At 56.9% G+C, this 13,990-nt stretch overlaps 1 protein-coding gene across 2 annotated transcripts in view; it reads right to left on the bottom strand.

Annotated features, from left to right (window-relative positions):
• Nucleotides 1-4,686: 4,686 nt before the first annotated feature.
• The window catches only part of CTDSP2 (CTD small phosphatase 2), a 29,209-nt gene continuing 19,905 nt past the window's right edge, over nt 4,687-13,990 (bottom strand). Inside the window, exons 3-8 of one of the 2 annotated variants that reach the window (XM_055125758.1) lie at nt 13,335-13,373; nt 12,549-12,650; nt 11,469-11,525; nt 9,072-9,164; nt 8,752-8,937; nt 4,687-8,358 (exon numbers count right to left, since the gene is read on the bottom strand). In XM_055125758.1, coding sequence (XP_054981733.1) covers nt 8,233-8,358; nt 8,752-8,937; nt 9,072-9,164; nt 11,469-11,525; nt 12,549-12,650; nt 13,335-13,373 — 603 coding nt within the window. In that variant the 3' untranslated portion in view covers nt 4,687-8,232. The remainder of the gene's footprint in view (nt 8,359-8,751; nt 8,938-9,071; nt 9,165-11,468; nt 11,526-12,548; nt 12,651-13,334; nt 13,374-13,990) is intronic. The other variant, XM_055125759.1, reaches the window with a different exon arrangement.

Here is a 13,990-nt window from a genome sequence, read left to right as displayed (position 1 = left end):
AGTCCTATTCTGTGCCGGCCCTGCGGTGCCTGGCTGCACCCTCTGTGTCTGGCTGAAGAGGTGGTCAGCATCAGCCCAGTGCTGTTTCACTTAGTTACTTCACTTCATTCTCATAAACTAAATAAAAGCTCTTCATCTCCACACCCACATCCCACAACCGCAGCCATGTGAGCTGATGACGGCCCAGTTAACAGATCCTGGAGTTTCAGGGCTGGCGCGAGCACAGTGGGGAGGGCGTTTGCCTTGCACGCGACCGACCCAGGTTCGATTCCCAACATCCCATAGGGTCCCCTGAGCATCACGAGGAGTCATTCCTGAGTGCAGAGCCAGGAGTAACCCCTGTGCATCGCCGGGTGTGACCCAAAAAGAAAAAAAACAAAACAAAACAAACAGCAACAACAACAACAAAACAGATCCTAGAGTTTCTAGACTGTGTGGCCGCATTTGTGGCTGAGTGATCTCTCCAAAGGCTACAGTACTGACCTCTCAGTAGGAGCACACTCCATTAGATGGGAAAGTAACAGACACCAACGACACAATAAATGGTAACAAAAAAGGCTCAGCTAGCAACAATAGCTTACAAAACCTCCAGACAAGGATTTAATGGTGAGATACAACAATTTTCAAAAATTTTCTTTTCCTGCGGAGTTTTCTTTCTTTCTTTCTTTCTTTCTTTCTTTCTTTCTTTCTTTCTTTCTTTCTTTCTTTCTTTCTTTCTTTCTTTCTTTCTTTCTTTCTTTCTTTCTTTCTTTCTTTCTTTTTAATAATTCCATCAGCCATTTAGTGGTAACAAGCAGTATGAAATAAGTTTGTGCTTGCTAAGGGGGCAGGCTGGGAAAATGGGGACAGTGGTAGAAGGAAAGTCATGCTGGTGAAAGGATTGGGGTTAGAATATTGAATGCCTATAACAACTGTACAGCCACGGTATTTAAGAGGGGGGGGGAAGAAAAAAAATCTCACCTGGGCCGGAGCGATAGCACAGCGGGTAGGGCATTTGCTTTGCACGCAGCCGACCTGGGTTCGATCCCCGGCATCCCATATGGTCCCCCAAGCACTGCCAGGAGCAATTCCTGAGTGCAAAGCCAGGAGTAACCCCTGAGCATTGCTGGGTGTGACCCAAAAAGCAAAAAAAAAAAAAAAAAAAATCTCATCTGACCCTGTAGGAAAACAGGTTCAGAGAGGTGCATTTGTTCACGGTAACCAACCACATTAGAGCAAACTCACCCTAAACCCCATGCCTTGTCACTTCAGGGTTCTTTACCTGTCCTCAATGGACACAACATGGCTGGCACACACAGAAACTTATGTCAGCATAAATATTTTCATGGGTCCGGATGAGAGGACAGGAAGTTAGGTGCTTCCCTTGCACGCGGCTGACCTGGATTCAATCACTGGCATCCCATAAAGGTCCCCAGGAACTGCCCAGAGTGATTGTGTTCCCCCACCTCCTCCCCCCGAGAAAAGAATCAGTATTTCCAAGCTGGGGGGCCCTTCTGACCATCCTCCCCCTCCAGCTTCTCCCAGACACCCCACGTGCCACTCCACCACCAGCTCTTCAACTTCCTCTTTGCATTTTTATGTCCCAGATGTTTAAAATTCAAAACAGTTTTTCCTGATGTTTTCATAGGGCTCATGTATCCCCTGCACCCCACAGAATAAAGGGAACGGAAATGGCAGGGCTGGACTCGGGACAGAGTTCAAGGTGGCGGGTGTGGCCAGACACCGCCTGGGGTGGATAACCTTTCTGGTTTCCAGACCCCGAGGGGCCAGAGCAGCTGGGCACGGGAAGGGAAGAGTGAGGAGGAAAAGGCAAGGGGACGTCAGATGGAGCTCACATGCCCTGTCTGGACGTGTCTGGGGTAATCAGGCACCCCTACACATCCATAGTTGCATGGGGACATCTGTAGCACTGTTGTCCCATTGTTCATGGATTTGCTCCAGCGGGCACCAGTAACATCTCCATGGTGAGACTTGTTGTGACTGTTTTGGGCATATGGAATATGCCACGGGGAGCTTGCCAGGCTCTGCCGCGCGGGCGGGATACTCTCAGTAGCCTGCCGGGGTTCTCCGAGAGGGGTGGAGGAATCGAACCTGGGTCGGCTGCGTGCAAGGCAAACGCCCTACCCACTGTGCTATCGCATGGGAACATCATGTAAATAAAATGCCTGCCTGGTTCTTGCTCTTGAGGAACTCGAAACCGAATGTTTCCAAGGGGCAAAGGAAAAATAACGGGTTTGATGGGCTGACACAGCACTACAAAACCATCAGGAGGGGTTGGAGCGATAATACAGTAGGGTGCTTGCCTTGCTACGCGCCAACCTGGGTTCGATCCCTGGCACTCCATAGAGTCCCGAGTCTGCCGGAGTGAGCACTGAGTGCAGAACCAGGAGTAAGCCCTGAGCAATGCTGGGTGTGGCCCCCAAAACAAAATGAAAAAGCCCACAATCCACCAGGAGGAGACTGACCACCGAGGTTTTGCTATTTGGAGACAAAATATCATGTACGTTAAGGGGAGCATGTTTCCCCTTTCTTGGTGGATGAAACCAGGCTGGGAGAGTAGGTGTCACTGTCCAGTATGGACACGGGCCAAACCACGAACAAACTCCTTCTGTTTACTGTTAGGGCCGATGCCTCCCTTATTAACAAATTGGCAATCATGCTGCCCAGAATTACCAGGAAATATTTGTTCCAATTTTCTCCAGACCCCAGATTTCAGTCATTAAAGGTAAAAGCAGTTACCCAACTGATGGAAGGGAACAACGGCTAATTAGTTCACTGGCGACAGAGCACTGTCCACATGATCAAAACCAGAGCCCCCTGGCAGTGAGGACGCTAGAGTCTCAGAGGCCGAGAGCAATTCCATTCTCCAGCAAGGACTTAGCAGATGGAACCACACTGGGCCAGGGGCCGCCCAAATACAGGAGAATGGAGCACCCTGTATTTGGAACACCCACAAGATGCCATCTTAACGGTGACATCCAAGTCCCCGGAGGTCCGTTCACTCTCACAGCTCTCCAAGTCCTAAACTTCCTCTGGCACTCTGAATAACTGCAGAAATTCCTAGAGTAGGGTGAAGTTTTGAAATTCCCGGTTAACAGTGCCCCACAATCCTTCTGGAGCTACCCACAAAAAATGGATGCAAGCAGAGGAAGCTGTTTAACTCCTGCCTTACCCCATACCACTTTCTTTTTTTTTTTGCTTTTTGGGTCACACCTGGCGATGCACAGGGGTTATACTCCTGGCTCATGCACTCAGAAATCACCCCTGGCGGTGCTCAGGGGACCATATGGGATGCTGGGAATCGAACCCGGGTCGGCCGCGTACAAGGCAAACGCCCTACCTGCTGTGCTATTGCTCCAGCCCCCCACACCACTTTCTAAACTAGCCGAAAGGGTTTTCTTTAGTTTTCCCAGGTTTTTTTTTTTTTGTTTGTTTTTGGGTCACACCCGGCGATGCTCAGGGATCACTCCTGGCTCTGCACTCAGGAATCACATTCTTGGCGGTGCTGGGGGACCCTATGGGATGCTGGGAATCGAACCCAGGTTGGCTGTGTTCAAGGCAAATGCCCTCCCCGCTGTGCTATCACTCCAGCCTGTTTTCCTAGCTCTTGAATTAAAGACACAGGGTCTCCAAACATGCCTTTTCTCAGCATCAAGTTTCATAAACTTCAGGTTCAACCCTTAAAAAAAAAATACATCCAAGAAAATAAAGCCCAGTTCATTTTCATCTCCTTTCCCTTTGGTTTCTCCCTTGCTCAGCAGGATAACCTGAGCGCCCACAAACCAAGCAGACCTTACCTTGCCTTCTTTCCCACCAGCGTCGCAGTTTTCAGGGCAGGAAGCAACAGCAGTATGGAAGAGCTGTCCCCAAGCACAAGCTCCAGGCCCCTCCGCCTTAATTTAGTAATGGCTGCACAGACACTGGCTTATATTTGCCCTGTGTTTGCATCTTAACTGCATTTTCCTCGTCCTGGCCAATCACAGCCAACCTAGCCCTGGGCCTGACTTATTCAAACCAGAGGGAAAGCTTTATCTGCCCCTATTCAAAACAGCAGAAAGAAGAGTGGACTTTTAAAGGCTTCTTTTCTCTTTTACCCCCAGCTCCACACCCTGATCTAATTGATTTTTTAAAAGTGCACAGGCCATTAATAATGCAGGAAGGAGGGTGGGAGGATATGAAATTCACCCTATTGAAGATATGGATGCATTATGCTGCTGACAAGAGGCGGGGGACGGAGCCGCCCACGGATCTGCAGCTGGGCTGTCCAGGCAAGGGCTCCCCAAGACGCTTCAGGGCACTTCTCAGGGGCAACACCCAGCAGAGAGGCCTGTCATGTGTCATCAGGCCACCCTATTTTGCTCCTTAGGTTCTCCCTGGTGGGGAGGCAGGGGGTGGAGGTGGCCTTTATCTAATCAATATTTGCATGCCTACTACGTGTCAAAAATCAGGCTGTTAGTTTTTTTAGGTCACCTGGTTTGGGAGAATCAGGAAGGGACAAAGCCTCGGTCCCTGAGGATTTCGGCTCCCTGTCCAGCAGCAGGACATCGAGCATATGCTTATTAAGCACCTGGCCGGCAATGGCCTTGGTTCCAAACTGGGGCCAGGGAAGAGCTAATCAAGCCTGACCCCCATGACCTTGAGAGCTGGCCCGGACCCAGGTGAACAACAGCAGGACAGGAGACAGCGCCCATTCCAGGACAGGGTTTTAAAACCGCTTTTTATTAATTGTAAGTAATACAAATATTCCAAAAATATAAACAGACACTTGGTGGCGTCCTACATTTCAAGTTTTTGAATACAACAAATGGATCAAACCATGAGCCTGTGAGAGGGTGGCTGGGATCCCACCGCGTCATGGTGGAAAGCAGACCCCCTGCCCTCCAAATGGCATCTCGAGGGGGGAAGGGTGGCAGGACACGGGATGCGTCCACCCTGGGGCGACTGGGAGCAAAGAAGCTCAAGGGGCCCAAAGAAGAGGGCGGCAGGGGGAGGCCCACAGCATCACAGAACCGGGAGAGCTCGTCAGACTTCTGCCTTCCCTCCCCACAAGCATCTGCTGGCATTAAAGAGACAAAATTAAAAGCCCAGTTTACAAAGAACAAAGGGAGTTGGGGGGGAAAGACAGTGGGAAGTGACCAACTGAAGACTTCAAGGGGAAAACACACTTCCTGTCCTTAAGACACTTGGTGTGGCCGGGACATGGAGTCCAGGGTGACCCTGGGCCCAGAGCGCCTGACCGAGGCCTCAGGAGCGGGGAGGGAGAGGCAGAACTGAAAGGGGGGGGGATCTACTTCCTAGGGAATGGAAACCTTTACACTTCTCATGCTCTGAGCACGAAGAAGCTTCTGGGCCATCAGGAGGTGTGGTTCTACCTTACCACATGGTCGTCATCTTTGGGAGGCAAGAGGGAAGGAAACAGAAGGTCCCCGGTGAGCGAAGGCAAATTGACTCTAGCATCAGGGACCGAGGGGCCTCCGGAAGTGTCCCCTCTACAATGTGCAGAGTGGACACGCCTAGCGGACCCTTTCCACACTGGTCCTGTGTCCAAAGCTCCCCCTATGAGGGGGACACGAACATCAGGCTTTTGATTCAGAAGCCCAATCAGAGAGACACGGCGTGTCCCTGAAGAGGCACCTTGACGAACGGAACCTGGCCTGGCTCGAGATGGTGCGGGCTGGGCGCGGAGGCCACTACTCCCCGGAGACCAGGCGCCGGGAGGCAGCGCGGGCGAAAGCTCTAGACCATCCCCCCGCCCCCACCCCCCGACCTTGCCCTCCTCTGAAGTCGAGTCTGGCCTGATTCCTCAGGAGCAAGTTGGGCCACCGACACCGGCCACGGGCACACAGACACGGGAACCGGATGGCAAGTGACGGCCGGCCCTGCGCTGGTGGCGGCCCTGGGCGGGGCGGGTCCAGTTCAGGTGGGTTTGGCTGAGTTGCTTCTCTGGGGGCGGGGCGGGAGGCGGGCTGAGGGCGGGCGGGGCTTCATGCGACACCCCCGCCAGAGGGGCCGGGCGCTGGGCAGGGTCCCACTCAGACAGGAGAGGGGTGGCACGGGCTCTTCCTTCACACGGGAAATAGAGATCCAAAAAGGGGGAGGGGGTGGCCGAAAGGGTCCGAGGGCCGGATCAGCTCAGAGCCTCTTATTGCTTAGCCAGAGAAGCCTGGCGGGCCCGGGGGGGCGGGGGGCAGACGTGGCCCTCGGCGCGGGGGTCGGGAGAGGCCCCTCCCCGAGCGTCCGGGCGGCAGCAGGGCCTGGAGAGAACCCCAGTGGGCCTGAGAACGGGACGCCCCCACCTCCCTCAGGACACAGTGCTCTGGGCTGGCAGCTGGGGCACTTTCCCACTCTGCAGCACCCCCCGGCCCCCAGGAGAGGATGCCCGGGGCTCTGGGGACTCCGCTCCACTTGGCACCAGCACAAGGGAAGAGTAAGGCCTCACATCCCGGGAGGAGGGGCGGGTGCCGGGGAGAGGCCAGCGGACGGCCAGCACGCACACGGTGTGGCGGCCACTCCACCGTCTCTCCCACCTGGGAGTTCATCACCAGGCGGAACCGAGAGCGAGGGGGACACGAACAAGTCACAGGGCTGAGCCCCGGGCAGGCGGGGTCCGTGCACCTGTAGCAACTGACGAACACGAACACTAGGAACACCTGCCGCCACGGAGCGCGGGGAGGGAGGGAGGGGAGAGAGAGAACCCCGCCCCACCCGGGGGTCATGATTAAGGCAGTGATGCTGAGGCGGGGCTCCCCTTGGGGGAGGGGCCCCTTGTGCTCCCAGTTGTAGCAGCACCCCCTCCCTTTGGGGCGGTGCCTGGGACGGGATCCGGGGTTCACACAGGCCAGGCCAGTACCTGCCGTGGAGCTGTATCCCTGATCCCAGCACTTTCCCTTTTGTTTTCTATCTTGGGGAATTTTTCATTTGTATGACTTTTTTTTTTTTTAAAAGCATTCGCTTAAGAAAACTCTGGAAGCAGGAGATACGGAAAATGCAGGTGTGAAGCATGTGTCCACACCCGTGACCAGAGACAGGAGGCACCTGCAGAAGGAGGGCAGTGAAGGGTGAGAACACCCACTCCCCCTCAGCCCCGGGGATGCAGGAGGGCCCTCGGAGGGCGAGCCCGGCAGGACGAAGACTGGGGGGGCAGAGAGAGCTCGCAGGGGGCAGGCCCCGGGAGACGAGACAGGGGGGCGGGCCTCGGGCGCCTGCCTTCCCTTTCCCGGACCCTGGAGCCCTAGTCCGTGTCCCAGCTCCGGTCCCGGGCCCAGCACCACGGAGAATCCCTGAAGAGCACACTTCAGCCCGAGCCCCGCCGGGCACCGAGTCAGGGGCCGTGTGCTCCCGCTGTGGGGACATCCTTCTTCCCGGCACACCGGCGCTTCCGCGTTGGTCTCGGGCCCCGGCTGCAACTGGATCACAGACAGAACAGGTCCAACACGCCACGTTTAGAAAGAGGATTTTTAAAGAGTCCCAAGAACGGAAACGAGTGATCTGTCCTCGCCCAGGCCAGGGAGAAGACCTCCTTCCCCGCCTGGGGAGGACTATGGCTAGGTGGCGGGGAAGGCGGGCCGGGCACCAGGTCTCGGGGAGACACGGAAGGAACCCAGCACCGGGGCTGGAGGCAGGCGCAGCCCTTGGGCCGCGGTGAGTGCTGGGGCAGCCCGTCGTGGAGGCAAGTCTCCCTCTTCCTGGAACGTCCGTCTGGCTGCAGCGGCTGGCTGGAGAAAGGATTCAGGGAAGCGCGTGCCTGGGCACCTGCCGGCGGCCTCCGACCCTCCCTCCCTCGTTGGCAAGCCTCACAACACTGAGGAAAGGCCGGGGCGTTGGCAACAAGGCCGCCAACAGTCTCCATCCCCAGCGCGCGGCGGCTCTCAGGCTCTCTGGGCAGGAGACGGACCAGCCTGGGGAAAGTGCTCATCTTTCAGTTTCCCTCCCACACGGAACCACTTACGCCCCGGGGCTAGGTTCGAGGTCTCTCACACACGTGTGCACCCGCATCTGCTGGCATCCAGCCTGGGCACCCGGCTCAGGGCCCAGGCAGCTAACTCCGGGTCGCCGTGGCCTGATGCCTGCCCACTCGGCATCTAACCTGTCCCCAGCGCTTCCCCATCACGGCTATTTCCAGGCCTGATTTGGCGAGACGCTCCACTTCCGGCCTGTCTGTCAGGCTGATCATAAAGGCACAGTGTAGGGAAGCCCCCTACTGGGATGGCCATTGCTCAGGAGCAATGAAGGCTAAGGGGCCCGCAGCTGCCCAAGGCTGGTGTAGACATCCTCTGCTCCACTCAGTTCCTCAAAGATGGGAATCAGGTTCAGCAGCTCTGTGTCTGCCATGTCATCAAACCAGGACTGCACGGGGACCTGAAGCAGGGGGGGAAACGGTGCCGTCAACCTGACCAGTTCTTTCTTCCCCCGCCCCGAGGCCCCCGAGGCCGGCTGGTGAGCTGGGTACTACGGTCCTCTGGCCACGTCCACAGCGCCCAGCCCACCAGACCACGCCCAAATTTCCCAGCTCATCTGACCACGCCCACAGTTCCCCACCCACCTGGCCACGCCCACAGCTCCCAGCCCCTGACCACGCCCACTCACCAGACCATGCCCATAACTTCCCTGCCCATCTGACCACGCCCACAGCACCCCACCCTGCCGTCTGGCCACGCCCACATCTCCCCACCCTGCCGTCTGGCCACGCCCACAGTTCCCCACCACGCCCACTGGCCACCCAGCTCCTCCCCGAGGCAGGTGCCCACGTACTGCATTCTCAGGGTGGAAGATGTAAGACGCAGGCGAGTTGTCCAGGATGAGGGTTTTGCGCAGGTCCCTTCCCAGGCGGCTGAGGTCCTTGACATAGCAGCCCTGGTGGAACACACAGGACTCCCGGAACAGGCGGGCCCGGAACACGCCACACCTGTCCAGCAGATCTGTCACAGGGTCGGCGTACTGCAGGGAAGAGACGATGCTTTTGTCTGACTGCAGCCCCGGTTCCCCCGGTTCGGTAAGGTACTGCGGGGCCACTCCTGGACCTGCCCACCCCAGCCCCTCATTACTCTCCTCTCCCCTCCTGCCCCCGGTACCTTGGCCAGGCTGGCAGTGAAGAGAACACATTCAAAGAGTTCCCCCATTCGCCTCAGGAACTCGTCCACATAAGGCCTCTTGAGCACATACACCTGAGGAGAAGCAGAGGCGCCCGTTGGTGGCAGCCCCGAGAGGGCGGCGCCCTGGAAGCACCAGTCACCGTCACCAGGTGTGCCAAGAGCAGCAAGCAGGTGCAGACCATTCTCTGTGAGACCCGCGACCCGGCCCCACGGGCACCCCCTCGCTGGAGGCTTCTGCCCAGATGAGGGTGCTAGCGGCACTTCCTCACCGGGCTCCTGCCTCCTGGGTGGCCCCGAAGTTGACCCGGCTCAGGAAGAGAGACATCCGCCTACCTCCCAGGGGCCAGCTCCTGTTTCCGGCGAGCCATCAGCTGCCTCCAGAAACAAGTAATCAAGAATAGGCCTCGCCGATGGAAACAGCCTATCCTGGATTACTTGAATCCAGCCACAGCCTCTGCGGGAGCTTCCTGTCCCCGGGTCTGGCAGGACAGTCTGTCCTGGACAACACCAGGCCAAGTTTCCGATCCTTCCTAGAACCTCGCACAGCTTCTCTGAAATGCACAGTGAGCCCTGTCCCTGGGGAACAGACCGGGCTCTGTGGTGTCTGAATCTAGCGGGGGCTGGTGTTCTGACGCTCCCCCGAGGCCCCTCCCAGTTTGGTTCTTGTTTTGGGCCACACCCAGAGCGGCTCAGGGGTTCCTCCCGGCACTGCACCCAGGAATTACTCCTGGCGGTGCTTGGGAGACCATCTGGGGTGCTGGGGAGTGAACCCAGGGTCGGTCAGAGCAAGGCAAGGGCCTTACCCGCTCTCCTACCTCCCCGGTGCCCTCCACCCGCCCCTCTCGGCTTGATTCTGCCGGTCACTCCCAACGCTTGGGTCCACTTCCGGGATCGTGCAGCCTGGCCTGAAAGGCTCCCTTGGGACATGTTCTCTGTTGGTCTGCACCGTATCGCTTCCCTGCCTCAGGCTCCCTCCCTCTCAGCCTACACAGAGGCCCCGAAGAACCACGTCTTCACAGCAACTCTGCTCATGTCACCCACGCCTAAAAGCCTGCCGTGACGCGCCCCCCTGAAGGTGGCCTGACCCGGCCACCAACTCAGGTCCTGGAGCCCTTCCGCGGGGACACAGTGCTTCAGCTGCGTGGCGCCACCCCCTTTGATTTGCTATTCCTCAACCTCCCTGTGCCCCTCACCTTTCCTGCTCAGCTATGAAGTTCGAATCCCCTCACTGCTCTGCCTGACCTCCCCCCCGCCCCCGCAGAGCCAACCTGTCCCTCCTCCTAATCGCATCCCTTTTCATTACGCACATCTCTTACCTGTTAACCGGGAGTTCACAGTGTATACCTGTCACCTTCCCCCCCCCCCATGTAGATTTTTATGCCCTTAACCAAATTATAAAAATGCCAGTGGAGGGATGTAAACGAAAGGCAAACATGAAAGTTCGTAAGTTTGTAACTGTATTCACTAATAAAAATTGAAAAAAAAAAAAAAGAGCTGCTGGGAAGAAGCTGGCACTGATGAGGGGCTGGCGCTCAGCCCCACAGACCTGCTCAGGTGGGGGTGGTGCCACTGAAGGAGTATTAAGAGCCTAAGAGGTACAGGATAGTGACAGCAACTCAGAGAAGTCAAAAATCTTATTTTCCTGTAAGAAACTATTTGAGGGGGCTGGAGTGACAGCACAGCAGGTAGGGCATTTGCCTTGCATACGGGTGACCCGGGTTCGATTCCCAGCATCCCATAGGGTCCCCTGAGCACCACCAGGAGTAATTCCTGAGTGCAGAGCCAGGAGTGACCCCTGTGCATCGCCGGGTGTGACCCAAAAAGCAAAAAAGAAAAGAAACTATTTGACCAGGCTGTGCAAACGCATGTCAGGACTATCTATGATCCTGCTGTCTCTCAGCTGCTACGCAAGCGAGTAAATGATTTCTCACTGCCTATACCATATGATCCTTAACACAGGCCAAGTGGGTTATTAGAGGGCTGGAGCTCGGCCTGACTCAGATTCAAGTGCTCTGTGACACTTGAAGTGTACTAAGCACTGACTGGGGGCAGAATCCGGTGCAGTGCAGGGACTCAGGGGAAGGGAGACATCTTCAGAACAGAGATGCGAGGGCTGGGGAGGGAGAGAGGCACAGCGGCGTGGCGAGTGGACACACGGGGAAGGAGGGACAGCAGCGGGAAGTGGCAGGAATACCAGCTCCTCCGGATCAGAGAACGTTCAATGCATCACAGGACAAGGGGGACAGTGCTCAGAAAATCACCACCGCTAGTGTTACATGACAGTGGCCAGTGACGGGGGAAGGGTCTGCAGAGGGAACCCAAGCCAAGAGGGGGTGGACGCGGAGCCCTCCGGGAGGCGTGCACCAGCAGACTCACCTGGTGGGTGGTCCCCTCAATCTCTACAGGCACTATGAAGTCGGCGTTGTTGATAGGCTGCAAGGCAGAAACGTCAATGAGACTGCACCCGTGTCCCTGACAGAGCCACTGCACCCGGGGGTGGGGGGGGGGGGGGAACAGGTCTTAAAATCCGATGACGCGCCATCCACTAAGTAGTTTCAGCCCAGCAGAGCATACAATACCCCCTTCTGCTTTCCCGACACACCACTCTCCGAAAGCTTGTTTTGTTTTTGTTACTGTTTTTTTTTTTGGGGGGGTGTGGGGGTGCTGGGGATTGAATCCAGGTTGGCTGCACATGAGGCAAGCACCCTACTTGCTGTACTGTCTCCTCAGCCCCAACGGTCTAGTTATACCAGAGCTAAGGAAAAAAAAAACCACGTTAGTGTCTATTCCCCTGTGGTTTGTGGGCTGTGCTGGGCTGTGCTCAGGGCTTAACTCTTGGCCTCAGAAATTATTCCGGCGCTGACCAGAGGGCCAGATAAGGTGCCAGGGATCAAACCTGTGCCAGCCACAATCAAGACCCGTGCCCTACCCACTGCAGTCTCTTTGCTCAAGGTCTTCTTCTTATTTTTTTTTTTCTTTTTGCTCTTTTGGGTCACACCTGGGGATGCACTGGATTACTCCTGGCTCTGCACTCAGGAATTAATTCCTGGCAGTGCTCAGGGGAGCATATGGGATGCTGGGGATCGAACCCGTGTGCAAGGCAAACGCCCTACCCGCTGTGCTATCACTTCAGCCCGGTCAAGGTCTTCTTGAGCTAGTAAACATCCCTGTACAATACAGGTGCAGGATCTAAGGCAGATTAAAACCCTTGGGTTGTGGCAGCCTCAGCCTCGGCCTCTGCCTGTGTGGGGAGGGGCCCGGCCCCGAGGCAGCCGGCTGGCAGAGACTGCGCAGAGCAGAGGGTCCCACTCGACACTCCTGTGTCGCCAAGTGGCTGTGATGCCACTGTGCCTGAACCGTCAGAGGCCCTGCGTGTCCCACTGACTCCAGGCTGCACATGGCACCCTCGGGGACAGTCGCGGGCGGGCAGACTCAGGGCTCCAGGCCTCTGGGTACCTTAAAGGAGCTATGCACGAGGGTTTCGTCCAGGTCAATGACCACACAGATCCTTCCTTGGTCTTCCTCGGTCACCTCTGGGAGCAGGCAGGTCCCTGGGATCTAGAACCAGAGTCAGCAAACAAGGCATCCGTCAGACCCCAGGAAATAAGGTGGTTACTGGAGGAGGGGAAGGGCGCTAAGAGGAACGGGGGGTGCGGGGTGGGGGGGGTGGGAGGTGGAACTGATCATGGCGGTGGCGCGAGAACTTTGGTTTTGCGGATAGGAGAAGCATATACCTAGGGAGGTGTGACGCTATCCTGCGGAACGTACATGCTATTATAAACCAGTAACACTTGTAAAAAAAAATAAAATAAAAAAATAAAAATAAAGGGAGGCAAAATAATTGAGGGGGAAAAAAAAAGAAAATAAACGAAAAGAAAAGAAAAATAAAACAGGGCTGAACTGCTGCTGAGATTGGGCCCGGGAAAGGCCCCTGGGTCCCCTCAGGGGACTCCTGAGAGAGACGGGCTCACTGAGGGGACGAGACCTCCCGACTCCACCAACCCAGGGCAGGCCCCACTCGCTGCCCAGGAAGGACAGCCCGGAGTCTGAGCTGAAGCCAGCCCTGCACCGGGACCATGACCTGGGCCGGGGGCGGGGGACGGGCTCGCGGCGAGCATCTGAAGCCAAAGGCCTTCCCGGGCGCGGAGCCGGCCACTGCGGGACGAGGCCCTCAGCCCACGGGGGTCCGCGGGGCCCGCGGCGCTAAGGCTCCCGAGCACGTACCCCGTGAGAGTCACACACCTGGTAAAACTGGTACTGCAGACACTGGAGCAGGTCCGACTGCGGAGGGAAGAAGGCGGTCAGGGCCCAGCCGGGAACGCTGACCCCGCCTGGCGCCCGGACACGAGCCCCTCCAGGCCAACCCCCGCCTGGCGCCCGGGGCCACTGCCCGGACACGAGTCCCTCCAGGCCAACCCTCCAAAGGTCCTCACAAGGGGACTTTCCTCCTTCTTCTCCTTGTTTCTTCATTTTTGAGCAACACCCGGCAGTGCTCACAGGAGCAGCTGGGATGTTGGGAACTGAGCCCCGGTGGGCACAGGCCAGGCAAGCGCCCGCCCGCTGGACTATCGCTCTGGCCCCCAGCGAGACTTTTCTAAAGAGCCGGGCAAGAAAGAGGGAAGGGAAGAATTTCCTTTCCACCTTAGGGCTGACAACGGAAGGACAAGGCCAGGCCTATTCTTGGTGCCGCTGTCTCTCCCCTGGAGAAACTGAAGAACGAGGAACTCGAGGGACAGAGTCAGAGGCAGGCCCTGGACCCCTCACTCTGCTCGATTAACCGCTTGCTCAGTCCTACAACCGGGCTTCTTTTTGAGAATATTTGTTTTCACTCCTGGGAGAATCAGGGGACCATATGGGACGCTGGGGACAGACCCAGGCTGTCTGTGTGCAAGGCAAAC

The sequence above is a fragment of the Sorex araneus genome, chromosome 2 (genome assembly GCF_027595985.1).
Source record: "Sorex araneus isolate mSorAra2 chromosome 2, mSorAra2.pri, whole genome shotgun sequence".
In the NCBI taxonomy this organism is placed as follows: domain Eukaryota; kingdom Metazoa; phylum Chordata; class Mammalia; order Eulipotyphla; family Soricidae; genus Sorex; species Sorex araneus.
Note: the sequence above shows the minus strand (reverse complement) of the source record. Positions and strands in the feature narration are given on the sequence as shown.